The 14,578-nt window shown below is 40.7% G+C and overlaps 1 protein-coding gene across 1 annotated transcript in view; it reads left to right on the top strand.

Annotated features, from left to right (window-relative positions):
* Positions 1-5,977, top strand: part of LOC150083075 (alpha-N-acetylgalactosaminide alpha-2,6-sialyltransferase 3-like) — a 37,427-nt gene extending 31,450 nt beyond the window's left edge. The window contains exons 5-8 of the mRNA XM_090377016.1: positions 218-439; positions 2,544-2,657; positions 3,976-4,232; positions 5,775-5,977. Of these exons, the coding sequence (XP_090233142.1) occupies positions 218-439; positions 2,544-2,657; positions 3,976-4,198 (559 nt within the window). The 3' untranslated portion in view covers positions 4,199-4,232; positions 5,775-5,977. The remainder of the gene's footprint in view (positions 1-217; positions 440-2,543; positions 2,658-3,975; positions 4,233-5,774) is intronic.
* Positions 5,978-14,578: the final 8,601 nt, after the last annotated feature.

Raw genomic sequence — 14,578 nt, 5'->3', positions numbered from 1 at the left:
GTGGTATATTTCACATCGTCTATATGCAAATTTTACTGAGATTCCTTATCAAACCTAAGGGTACTCATTGTAGTTTAATTTCTAACTATATTTGGTAAAGCAAACTATAGAAATTTGCATGCGTATGTGGTTGAAGTACCTTTTAATGTAATATTATAAATTAATTTCTAGATCATTCTTGTTTTTAGAAAGAAATTTAATACATTGTTCCCTTCAGATTTAGGCTGTACCTGAAGAAGCCAATGAAACTGATCACAGGTCCTTATCCTGCAGAAAACTGGTTCGTGTTCAACGTGAGGAATGTGGATGTGATCACTAATCTGTATGTTCGTCTGGGTGATCTGAGGAGACACCACAGTCAGACCCGGTTCTTTCGGTTCAGCAGGAAGGGGGAACAAAATGCCCTGAACAGCCTTCGGGAAAATGGCGCAGTTATAGGGTAAGCAGCGTTGATACTAGTCCAATTACTTTGAAATCACTGCCCCACTTCTTCGCTTTACTACGATTAAGTAACTGTACTGAACCAACAGCCCCTTGACAAAAGATGCAAGAAAATTTAAGACTATCACTTAAGACACTCAACTTTAAAAATGAGTGGTTTCAAAACCGCTCCGAAAAGGACACCTTCCGTGCCATCGAGGCACCCCGAAAATCGAGTATGTTTCTTTTATATCTGTAGCCTTGTTAAGGGATGAACAGGGAGACCAATTTCGCCAAATAGTAGATTCAGCTAGATTATATTCTAGCTAATGAATTAATAGTAGAATGTATGGGAAGAAAAAAAGTGGCTCAAATAAAGAAAGGGCCACCATTCCCTTTTAAAACAGCTTGCATTCTACGTGGAATAGATTCAAATAAATCTTGAACTGTCTTAAGAAGAATATTAGACCATTCTTTATGGAACGTTTCAAGCTCCTTGGGTGATTGAAGGGGAGGATACCTGCTTATCACCCTACTCTCTAAATATGCCCATGGTAGCTAAATTAACGTTTAAGCTTGTTGATTGTGCAGGCCATGGGAAATGCTTAGCTCAGTTTCATGCTTCTCAATCCAATATTGGAGAATCTAGGTGTGTGTACATTGGAGCATTATTAGTTTACCACATGACATCGTTTGTGGAAAACAATGTCTGCACTATGGGATGAACCTGATCACTCGGAATATCAATATAATTAATATTATGAGTGATCCTATGGTCTAATAATAATAGACCATAGGACCTAAAAATGTTAAGATATTGCTGCCCAAATCATTACTGATTTATCATGTTTGATAGTTGGTAGAGACGGTCAGGATGATGCGCTTCCTTTGGAATTCTCCAAACTCTCCACGATGATGGAAATAGTGCGAATGATGATACATCTGAAAATGACATTTCCAATCATCAAGCGTTTAGCCTGAGTTCTTTACACCATCCTTCCACCAACAATTTAGCCTCTTTAGAATTGAGACTGGTCGTCATTTTCTTCATTTACCTTTTTAAAATTCTAAAAAATATGGACAATTTAAAATGCAAGTCTGTTTCTTTGCGTAAGTACAAGTGAATATTTTAAGACTTATAATTAAGGGACGCGTAACCTTACTTCTCTCTTACCGCGTTATAAACAGTCAGATGTTAGTAGATCGTTTCCTTTACCTTAAATGCACTCTTCATGATATCAGTCCTCATGGGAATTACATCTATTTCACCCGCTATTATCACTAAATGTTCCATTAGAATCTGAACACTGGCTATTTTCCACTAGTTGCTGTTGCTTCTTAACCTTAAGCGCTCTTCCGATTTTTTACTTTTTTTTACTTTGCGTTTACTTTTAGGTGCTTGGCTCTTTGGATGTATACGGAGGATATTTGGTCTCGATGTGCTTTTCGTTATCTATCTACATTTTTGATGGCCTGCCCTATTGAGGAATATGGACAGTTTTTCATTCAATAAACTGCTTGGTGTTATGCTTTGTGAAACAACTTTTCTTCTATTTGGTTACCACCATCTTGGATACTGAAAACTTTTAGTAGGGGGACTGTCATTGCTTTTCAGGAGAAACACCATGTCATTGGATGAATGGTAAATATTGAGATCATCAGTGGAATTGGAGTAGGATACAGCGTACTGTCCCAAAGAATTTGATGTCAGTCCAATGGCGTATTGTTACAATCTTAACTGGCAAGATCTACAAACTGGCTTATAAGATATGGGCCTCTCCGTTTTCTTTAACGTAATTAGCTAACCGTCAGGCTCCGAATCTTCTAAGAGCGTTAATTGGATGCACCTTCGCAGCCCCCAAATTATAAGGTCTTGAATTCGCGGATTTTGGCCATCTTACGCCTTCCAACACGATATTTTTGCTTAGAGTCCTATGGTTTTGTTAATTGAAATTATATGAGGAAAGTCTTCATTTACATACAAGGCCACGTAGTTAGTGCCACTGCACGTTATTTTATAACTCAAAAACGCGCAAATCTGTACAATGAAATATAACTACAATGGTTTCGTTTTGAAATGTTCGTTGCTTTGTATTTTGTCAAAGATTTACTTGTACTTTCAGGTACACGATGGAGGGGAGAGAGCCCTCGACTCTCTGGTATTCTGTGAAACTGATGGAAGATGCGGGATGTTCGGAAATTCGAGTGTACGGGGTTCCTGACCCGAAAATCTGCAAGTAAGAATCAAAGCCAAACTACATTTATAAACAAATTGATTTATGTAAAGTTTTTTGTGCATAATAAGTTCGCGTTTATAAATTAATTTGCTTAACACGTGTTCCTGAAAATTACCCCGTTCAAGAAAAAACAATGTAAGACTTCAGTAAGGGTTGTCTGCGCTATATAACATTTGCTGAATTTTGTTTCTTATGGTGTACAACAGATGGCAGCACCAGTCACACTTTCAATATTGATATTTTTGAATCGTCGAAAAAATTAAATAAATAATAATAATAAATAAGAAGACGTCTGATCGACTCTTAAGAATTATAAATATTGTTTTTATCGTCCATCCTTCCGGAAAAATAAGAGTAAAATTTAGCAAATTTATTTTTAAGGCAGCGCATAAATAATAACTTTTAAGTTAATAAAGAATCTTCTTATTATTATTAATATTAAGAGAGGATGCAAGTTTATTACATTTATAAAATGAGAATAAATAAAATATAAGAATACACGATCGTATGTTATGCTAAGCTAGAGAAAACCATCCCATCTTGGGAGGGAAATTGAGTTTTCTTTATTTCGGAAGCGTAGTAATATTGAAAGGGTATTATTTATTTATAGTCGGTCATAGACACGAAACTTATTGAACTCTTAAAGTTTTGGGATGATACGCATGAATATTGCGTGCTAGTGAACATTTGCATGAGCGGTAATGAAAAAAATATGATGGAAAAGGGTTGGGATTTTATTACAGCCGTACAACGTCTGTCCACAGAGGAAATGAGATCTCTGAATACTCGTATTAACTTATAATCCACGATTCCAGGCGCACTTCATTATTTCTCTGGCTGTCCTTGGCCTTTTTTGTTTCACAACTCTCGAACACTTCAACTGGAAAGAGTTTTTATGAGTCTCTTGGTCAGACTAATGCAGCGCTCAACAAATTTGTTCTGGTCCATGCGGTGACTCGTGGTAGCTAAGTGAATTTTAGGGGAAACGTACCTGACTTAAGGGGATATTGACCAAATGTTATACGAGGAGGAGGGATTCCCATTGGGTTTGTTCCCAATCAACATGATTATGGCCAACATTGGTTGATTTGTCCTCCCTTTTGGTTCCCACTCTACATTTTCATTTGACATCCATAAATTAGTTGGATTCTTTGACAAATGAGATTGTATTATCTAAATGAAAGTTCCAATATTATAAATACAAAGTCATAAACGTAGAAGGTGGTGAATTATTTCTATTTTGCATAAATGAAGCAATTCATTGTGTGTAAAACTTAGTCACTTTCAGAGAATAAATGTACTTTTCTTTTCTGTACAGGAGACAACGGAATGTGGACATCCTCAGCCGCTATTGGGACTGTTACTCTCTAAATGTATGCAGCAATGGAACCGATTCCGGATCTTTTAAGATGCTTCAGCGTCCTCACCCTGATTTAATGAGCGTGTGGGACAGAAGGGGATTGTTAGGGTGGTCCAAAAACCACAACGTCACTATTGAGACGCCTTCGTGGCCACAGCTGCAAATGCCATCCGAGTCATGAGATCTGCTGCTACTAGTAAAGAGAAATTGAGCAGGTGAGCAGTTAATTTGTGTGTTTATAGTCCGATCCACTTTATCTGTGTCTCAAGGTCACGTTTTTAATAGAGAACTTCGGGGGAAAAATAATAGCTGAATTTTATGTCAGTAATCATCAAAAGTATTTGCCTATCCTTTATTGGAGTCTTCTGACCTGAACACGCTGAGGAAAACTTAAGTTGGTCGGGGAGTACGTAGCTTCTGATTCACAGGAAGTTCATTACACGTATCGACTAATCATTTAAGAAAACTCAATCACCTCTGTGTGGAAAGTACAGAAAGTATCTTCACAGTGCATTAACCTCTTAAGACATTTTACATTTGGTGATCATGCAGTAAATTACCGAAAGGGGTAGGTTGCCTGTGAATTTTCTCGAAATAAAAAGAAACATGCAGGACTATCCACGACTTTGTGTTAATTTAGGCAATTCCCGAGGTCATTGCTAGTGAAAAGGTCACACAAATACCGGTCCGAATTCAGCTGTTGTGCGATTATTCCTCAAAATTTAAAAATAAGAATTAATGCTGATAGAAATCTTTTGCACTTTACTACGCCTACCAGACAAAGATGTAAATAATAAACATAAGCGTAGCAGAACGAGTCTGGAGATAACTCCAAGACCGTTCTGTAATATTGGTGTTAGCAAGTGCAAGATCCAGACAAGTTTTGGACAATAAATTTCTTGCTGTGGTAGCTGGAGATCAACATTAGACAGCTGGTTTCATTGTAGTCATAAGTATATGCTTTTTATTTATTTCTAATACGCCAAGCCATCATGGCAACTGCTACTTTCGTAGGTTGGGTATGTCAATTTAACAAGTCGAGAAACTGTAGTGTATTACAACATATACAACCATCTTCTATTGAGTCAGTGCTGCACAATGGAGATCTGCTTCTTACCAGTCCACCTGAGAAGACCATCCAGAGAAGAGTATTCAGGCTAAACGCTCTTCCTAAGGTACACAATCTCATGAGGTATCCTAGATGAAGGTTGCCCACAAGGCCTGTATCGTTGATGGCAATATGCTAAGGTGTTAATCGCCAACATTTCCAAAATGTTTAATCGACATTAAGGCATACTATATTTAAAATGTAGGTCCAGAAAATCCTGAAATTGTTCACACAGACTAAATTTTCACTTTAGAATCAAATCTCTGCGCACTCCTTAACGAATACAGAGTGTGCCTAAACAATCCAGTTTTCAGAAAGAAATGTAAATGACCAATGTTCACTATCTTTGTGATACCAAGTACGCAGATGAAACAAATAGTTTGTCATGGGATGGGGGAACCCACGATGGTTTTAAATGGAAAATTAAAGGGAATTTTACAAAGTTTGGGGCGTTTCTGTACCCCAAAATTATTTGTATAAACATTTCTCTGATTTGCATCAAAGGAAATAATCGGAGAAACTGTGTACAGAATATCTATCAATAATTTGCGTGTTTTATATTAGAAATTCTTTATTTGCTGATCTCTCTTTCAATTTTAAACACTGCAGCGGTGGCTCAAAATAATTCGGCGCATTTGTTTGGTTTCAGATAGTCTTCATTACAGAAGATCTCCTCGCTAACCCTACTTCAAAATGGAATACGACCTCGCTAGGTTCGGAATCGGAAACGCACATTGAAGCAGCAAAGGGTTCAAGCTTAGACCCGGAATTATTATTTTGTATACGTGAAATGTGAGGAGCCTCCAGTACTTTTAGGTGGAGATTCATATCCGCCCAATGTGGATTATTTCGAATATCTTGAACACATTTAAACGAAGTCTGTTTTGTAATATAAATTTCTTGTACGTTATTTGTAAATAAGCATTTATCAATAAAGTTTTAAATCTGAAGTTGTACATAAGAAAATTAAAACCATGCACAATCTGAGAGCCTTGTTCACTTGTTTCATTGTGGGCAACCAATTTTGTCTCTGTTGCTTAATATTAATCGTTTTATACAGCAAAAAAAAAGACGCAGTTTTACTATAAAAAGCCTCTTCTTGCTTTAACTGAATAACCAGTTCATCAACTTGATTTGCAGGAGAGAAAAAAAGAAGAAAAAAGTCTCGCCTCGTTCCTAACCAGAGAGATATGACTTTGGACCCGTATAGTATCTCCCAATGGAATAAGAAGTGAAGGAACCGGTTGTTAAAACAAAATTAAGTTCTGATTAAAATTTTAAACAAAAGAGAGATGCGGGTCCAAATGCCGATTGACTGGTGCCGCCATCTACCGACAAACCATTGAACTATAATCGGTAATGGTGAGGGTGGGTTGGAATTTACTACGCCTAGGCACTAAAATATTGAAAATAATATAAAGCTGGCCCTTACAATTAAAACTGGGCACTTCTTCGAGAAAATGGCTCGTTTCTCATCTAGCAAAACACTGATTATAGTAAGACATTTAATACGGACCACACGTTTCCGTTAACCCAACCCTTCTACCCTCCCTCTCTCCCCTTTAACAACCACCCACAAAGTTAAGTTATTACTCCGCCGAAGTAAATCCGGTCGGTCGTAAACGTCAAAATGTCAATAAACGGAGAATCAAAAGTGGCTGCCATAACACGGAAGGGATTTCCTTCAGGGAATTAAACGGAGAGGCGCGTAACGTCATAAGCGACTCGCTTCGCCGTGGTGACTTCGAAAAAACCCCTCCCGATGCGTGAGAGTCGCTAGAAAATAAATGGCTTTGTCCTTAAAGAAGATCAGCCAAAGATTTTCTATCAGAACTGCGCAAAGATCGGCTGCCTTTCACGTGCCACGGTTGTCTCGTCTGTCATATTACTGCCAACCCCTCATCCAGTGACTGAGTCATCCGTAGATGCCTCGATGACCCGCCAATCACGAGCGAAAGAAGCTCGGAGGATAGAAAGATGGAAGAATCAAGTTGCATTACTCGCAGGAATAAATACATTTAAAGTACACTTACGTATTTGGGGATATAACTATCCCTTTTTCGTAGGGGGGGTTAATATTGAGGGGAAAGTACCCTTCGGTGCTCTGATGCCACTCCCTCAGTCCGGTCTCTTCAGTGATAGCGGACTACTTAAAGATGAGGAAGAGAAGTAAGCTGATGTAGTGGAGTGGAGAAAGCCTGCTATCCCTTGGGGCTGTCGCGATATTTACTTCCCCCTACCGCATCTCGGTATCCTTAATGGCACGAGCAGGAGACTACATTCTAGATCTTGACGATCCGCTGTATAATGCAGCCATTTGCGGGGAGGGATTCGAGTCCTTTTTCCATAGGAGACTGGCGTGGTCCTGGTGAGATGCAGATGAGATAAACGGATTTGACGTTTGTTGTATGAAATCTAAGCCGCCCTTTTTCCGTGGGGAGTGGAAAGAGAAAGAAAAATGACAGCACGCGGACAGAAATGGAAAAAGTATACTGAAATATGTAGCCGAGGGAAAATAGTCGTTTTTAGGTTATTCTGTACAGTGGAAGAGTGATGGAAAGAAGGCTTCTGACATTAGGCTTAACTTCGTCTACTTTCTTCAGACACAAGTTTGTATTCGATACATTTAAAAAGGGGCAATACTCTCCAACTGGTTATTAGCGCAATTGCAGTGTAATATGGGATGTCGATAATCATTAGTTTGTACGTTAAGTGGGGTAAACGTTATTCGATACATCTTTTAAGATAACGAAACCAGATTTAGATTAGCATAATTTAGTAATAATTCCGAACAGCCACGAGATGATGAGCGAGATAATATTGGCGCGAAAGGATATAATTAGAGGTCGTTATTGAGTTACGCAAACTACACGAGTCAGGCAAGCAATCGACGAAGGCCCCTACGTCATGATTTCGCTCCCCCGGCAACAAAATCGCCACGACGAGTCCCCGAATATTTTAAATATTTTATCGATGATTACGGCGAAATTTTAATTTTACATTCCACCTTCTTCGTTCAGCCGTCTTTGTACGGATAGTAACATACGGCGCTACCGTATCGTTCCATCGTTTGTCCATCATCAGCACCAGGAACCCAATCCTGCAGATACAACTGTTGATGTTATTAAAAATGACTCCGGCTTGTATAATGACATCGACAGCAGCAGCAGCACTACAAGTATCAACAGGCTGTATCCCCCCTTGACCTCCTTTCTGAGAGCATGGGAAGGCCTTCACAGGGCCTTCCCCATGTTCTCAGAAACGACAAAGAAACTGAATTCCTGGGGATAAAAACTCTTGTCGATGCGGATCCAAAACAAGAACTCAGGTTATGCTCAGGATACTCAAGCCTCTCGCTCAATAACAGGAAAGGGTTCCTGGGAAAATGGTGCTTAAATAGTAACCAGACAGGAGTTGCGAGAACCTCCAATCAGAAGCCTGATTGGAGGTTCTCGGACGAAGTGGCTATGCTGATCTCTCACCCCACCGCTGATGCACAACACAGTGACTTGGGAAACAACGAAAGAAGTAATAATTCAGAAAATAATAGACAAGACGAGAAAGACCATGAAAATTGTGGCCATGAACGAACAAATCTAAAGGATGGTAATGGGAAACACGCAAACGCAGGAACTCTACCCGATTCTGATATTTTAAACGTCCTTGGTTGTGATACTTGTCCCGAGGACTGTCTTCATGCAAATCTCCCTCTCAGCCCACAGGAAAATCCACCTAAGGATATGGCTAATCAGGCGAACACCGCCTTTCTCAGTGACATGAAACATGCTCAAAAGCCTAACAGATGAAGTATTTGAGGAATTCCTTAAACCTCTTGCAATCCAGGTCCAAGAATACAAGCATAATTTAGAAGAAAAATTCCCGAATTTTCGAGTGCTTATCCATCCTTCTCCTTATCAACCAAGAACTCTGCGCACAGAACGAAGAAATAAAACAGGAAATTTGCTCACTAAGATGCCAGATGACTGACCTGAAGAGCTGTATGATGCCAGGGATAAGCCAAATTACCAAACAATACCGCGAGTGCCTCAAACCTCAGAGCCTGGACGTGAAGAGAACAGGATTCCCAGGCACATGTCCCCTTCTCGGCTATTAATGCTGCACCAGTTTAATGCTGAGACATAGACCAAAAGATGCCGTATTAAATATTCCTCCCGTCACAGCCTATCAGAGAAACTAGAGGATTTATCCAGCAACCATCGGTGATAGATAATCACGAGCAACAGCCCCTGGTAGAATATATGCACCAAGGATCAAAGGCCTCTATCCGAGCCTTCCCATTTCCCTTACCACGGGACCTATCTAGCACTTATTCTCCGGTGATGAGGTATGCCCTGAAAAGTATCCCAGGCTCACATATGCGGAAATAACTTCAAACGGGAACTCAAGGAAAGCTTATCCCAGAAGACTCATGGGAGAGAGCAGAATCAGAGGCTCACGAAGGCTGCCAATGTACGAGCATCTTCCAAAACAAATGTACACAATAGCCAGATCCGGAATAATAACTCATCCCTCTACAAAATATAATTTTAATGTAGATACAGCGCATACAAACCTCCCAACAGATGGCCAATTGGCAAGGAGGTTCAATATTACAGCCGTCAGAACCCGAGAGAAAGTCTTTGTTACTAGGCTCGCCCCGAACACGCAGGTGAATGACTTAAAGGCCCTGTTATCTCAAGGATTCGGAGTTCACACACAGAAGTAAGACAGCTGAAAACAAGGCATCCTTCACATCCGTCATTTGTGCTCACATGCTCTCCTGATGACTTAAATCTAATCCTTGCATACAACTGGCCAGTGGGTGCACTAGTTAAAAGATATCGAGAACAGAACACAGCATACTTGCAAAGAACCAGTAGTACGAATCAACCTATATAGCCACTAAAGCAACAAAATGTCCCTTCTGGAGAGTGCCGGGCCATTAGAAGTGTTGTGAACAAACTGCACACATGGCAGACTTGCCTACTCCTTGAAGAATATGACTTTGTGTTTGGTGGAGACTTGGCTAAATTATACCAGGAACTGGATCTGCTGGTACAATCCTCCAGTTGCAGATTTATTGGGAACAGCAGAAAAGATAAGCGGTTGGTGAGGGAGCTGCATTCCTTTATCATGAAAGTCTTCATCCTATAAGAAATAAACCAAGTCAGTCTGAAAACTTTGAAGCCATTTCAGAACGAAGGCTCAAAAAGTCCAAGTCTGCCTTATCTATCTTCCGCCGGAACACAGTGCTGACACCAGGACCGACCTTCTTGTGTGGATTTCAGAGGATCTTGGCACTGATATTCCCATGATTGTAACTGGCGACTTTAATATGGCTGGCCCAAGACACGATCATGGTAAAGAACATCTTGATACAACCCTTCAAACCCTAGGATTGACCCTGCTTGATACGCAGGGTCAGTCCTAGGGTTCCGACTAGAGGAGAGCAACATTTGCATTTATTATATCATAATCTGATAAACATAAAAAATGTCACTCCTCAAACTAAATTCCAGTGAGATCACGATACAATATGTTGTGAAATTTCCCTATCCAATAGTGCAGGTGAGCAACGCATCGATGACCAAACTCGTCAAACCAAGAAGATATACTCTCTTAAGTTCATTAGATCTGAGATTATTTTAAATTATCTCAAAGCCTACAACTGGAATGCTCTATACAACACAATATTAAAGGCCGTCGTAGCCTAATGGTCAGGCGCGCGGGTGAATAAGTACACGTGCCTTGAGTGACCGGGGTTCAAGCCCGTGGCTGCTGAATATAGTGCTGTTTCTTGTAATCTATTTTGTGAACTCCTCTGACCGTTTGGTGGTCCCGGAGTATAAACAGAAAATTTATTTTTTTTAATAAACCGGTGGAAGAAGTTACCAACTTGATTGAGAAAGAGCTCTTACTTATTGCTGAACTGGGTGCCTCAAAAGAGCATAAGTGTCACCGACAAAACTAAACCGTGGTTCAACAAATGTTTGTGGCCAAGCAAAAGTCTTACAGGAGATGGAAAAATTCAGAATTTAATGAAGACCTCATGGACTACAAGAAAAAGCAGCCATTTTCTTGAAAAAGAAACTACATTCACGCTTCTAAGAGGTTATTAGAAAGCTTTGACATTAAAAAAGAATCGTGAGCAAAAAGGCCGCTAAATTTGAAATGGAAGAACCATATTCAGACACTGGGCTAAGGAGTGCTTTGAAAGGCTGCCAGTTGAAGGTAAAGCAAAAAATGTCCAAGGATATCAGCTGGAGCATATGGCACAACACATTTTAGCCAGGGGAGGCGCTTGTAGGAATGCTTTATCCACAGTTACTATTTCTAGAGAAGATCTCATCGATGCTTTTAATTCCTTGCGTAACAAATCTACGATCGCTCCTGACGGGTTCTTCCCTATCTTTATTTTAAAAATATGCAGCGCCTATATTGTTGATATGTTGGTGCTCATATTCCAAAACAACCTGAAAGACGAGTTCCCCCGCACAGAGATGGAATCACTACTTTCTGCGGCTGGTACCAAAAAAGAAGAACCCTAAGGCCTCTTCAGAGTTTCGACCTATATCCATCAGTTGTTCTCTTTTAAAACTCTTTGAAAAAGAGCCATCCTTCCTGTTTTAACTCAGTGTTTTGCGCACAGGCCACCCCACCTCCATACCGAGACGATACACTATTACTAATTTGTTGGAGACTCTCTTTAGAAGGCAGTACGCATTAAATGAAAAATGCCCAATTTGACGTCATATTCCTTGACATAAATGCAGCTTTCGATAATGTGTCGTTATCTGCACTTGAAAACATATTGAAAGTTTATTTCCTCATTGAGGGCAAACTATTGCAGATCATCAAGACCATTTTGAAGCCAAGGAACCTAATTGTACACCAAGTATTCCGTGCAGAATGCACCCTCACTTGGAGCATTCCTCAGGGAAGTGTTTTATCAACTTTGCTGTTCGCTGCTGCCGTGGAGCCTTTCCTAGCGCAGAATCAGAATTTTATTTCTTACGACGACGATATAATATATTGTGTTGTCTCTGACGAAAGATCTCTGGTGTTCGACGTCAATTTCCGCACCAACGCGAAGCTGTATGAACTGGAGACATACCTACGCAAAATCGGTTTATGGCTAAACTCAGACAAGTCAGCACAACTGACAATAATAAGAAGATAAAAAACCAAACTATCTATTAATAGAGCGCAGGTAAAGAAAGTCAACTCATACACCGACCTAGGAGTAACGTGGGACGAGGGCCTCACCTTCCAAAGGCACTTTCAGAACACGAGATCAAAAACTTTTGCTGCCATATGGGCTGTAAGACAGAAGATAACTGGGATTCGAAACCAGCAGCTAGTGACCCAATATATCCAAAGATGTATCGTTCCTGTATCCTTATATGCTTCGACAATTTGGTCCTCTGCCCCAAATACTTATATTAAGAAATTTCTCAGCCTGGAATACTGGCTGCTCCGGTGGCTGAATAGCATTGCCGGGAAACCCTCTACAATTTCAAATTCCACACTGTATGCAAACTTCTGTATCTATGTAATTTTCCTTTTTTATTTATTTTATGTATTTTTTGATATTTTATTCCATGTTACACTCTAATAACTTTAGTTGAATGCATGAGCCACCCTCGTAGATAAATTTCTGTACAGGGATGTTTGTTAAATAAACTGATGGCGTACTTGGCATGAACCTGTCTTTCTCTGGCAAATCCCTTGGGATGATTCCACCAAAGGCAGTACCACCAAACTATTTCTACCTAGCGTCTCCCACCTCAACAAACAAAGACTTGACTGGTTCTTCCATAATGTACGCACTACCTCTCTTCTGACAGGACATGGGTCATTCAAAAAGAGACTTCGGGCTTTTAAACGATGCCTATTGTGTATGTCGAGAACTGGAGGACTGGCACCACATAATGCGCTCGCGCAACATCTACCTGGACCTACGTAATCAACTGTTACTGGATCTAAATTTAACCACACTTAGTCCGGGAAAAAAGCTTAAATTCAAAAGAAACATTTTTAGAGTTTAGCAGGCGTGCCTCCGTACAGACTGGAGAGGCGATGGTATCATCCCTCCACGTCTGATCCTATAAATGAGACAACTAGACCAGACGTTTCTGAAACCGCTCTGCCTTTCCTCGCATCTGCTCTTCCGTCATCACCCGCCACAACCAGAACTGAATGAACACCCAAATGGACAACGTCCTTGTAGTAAAGACGGCAGTGATCTGAAAGCACCATCATACTCACTTCTTCCAGCCAACCCTGGTGGGATTTGAAGCCCCTTCTGGTCTACAAGTCTTTAGCAACAGTGAATCAACTCGTCCATAGTGAAATTTAACCGATACCCCAACTTCCCAGATGACTCCTAGCAGCAGGTAGAACTACTCACGCTTTTGCACTTTGCTTCTACAACCTCTTCTCTAGGAACATCCCTGTCTTGCACTAAGCATTTTCCTCTCCTCTGTTTTCGTCTTGGAGCGCCTTCCGCTCTGCTGCCTCCAATGCCTTCATCTTTCCTGTAAAATGCTCCTTTCTGCTGGCTCCCTTCATCCTGGCAAGAGTGGTGGCAGCCCGACAGACGTTTTTCTGCTGTCCCTAGTCCGGCTCCTTGTGCCATGGACGGTTCCAGGTCCTTTCCTGGTGATCGTGCCTCCCGGTAACGGAGACTAGTCGAACAACACATACAACCCACACCGACTGGCTTTGCAAAGTTATACGTATCACAAGAGTGCTTAAAGCGGATTTGTGGGGAACTGCCTAACAAACACAATGTCCACTATCACAGCCATTTGCTTTTCCACTTCAACGTTCATTAAGAAGTGACATTTTCTCACATCAACTTAACATTAGCTTGCTAAGAAACCCACGTCCTCCTGTATTAATTGTAAATGAACTTGCGCAATTAATGAAGTTGGTCCACTTCTTGGCCAAAGTTATCGCTGTATAGGAGTTGATGCTGAAACGTGTGCCCAGCTGAGGGGACTGAACTCTTCAGTCCACAGTGGACCTAATACAACAGCCAAAATCGGATTTATGTGGTGTCCACGAGCACGAAGAAAAATGCTGTCTCGGTGCAGCGAGCAGCAGATTAATTGATAAGACATTTCGTGGCACGTGTGCACCAACTCGGCTGTATTCTACATCAGACGCATTCTGCCACCGTCGGGAACAATTCGAGTTGGCGGAAGCCATTAATTCGTATTTCCACCGTCTGCTTCTGCCTAACAACTTTGCTCTCCCAAAACCCTCCTGGGGATCGGGGAATCCGAACTTCCAGCCTTTTGTTTACGACTAACGGTAGCTATTTCCGTCTGCGCCGCTTTATGAAGGGTCATCGCCTCTAGAATTAAACGCGCAAACTTCAAATTACTTTCCTAACCCTATCCGATCCTTCTCTACCTCCCCCAAGAAGGTTAGTTGTTGTCATAGCAA

This window comes from Mastigoproctus giganteus, chromosome 7 (assembly GCF_048544385.1).
Source record: "Mastigoproctus giganteus isolate SK-2022 chromosome 7, ASM4854438v1, whole genome shotgun sequence".
Lineage (NCBI taxonomy): Eukaryota > Metazoa > Arthropoda > Arachnida > Uropygi > Thelyphonidae > Mastigoproctus > Mastigoproctus giganteus.
This window is presented reverse-complemented; position numbering and strand designations above follow the sequence as displayed.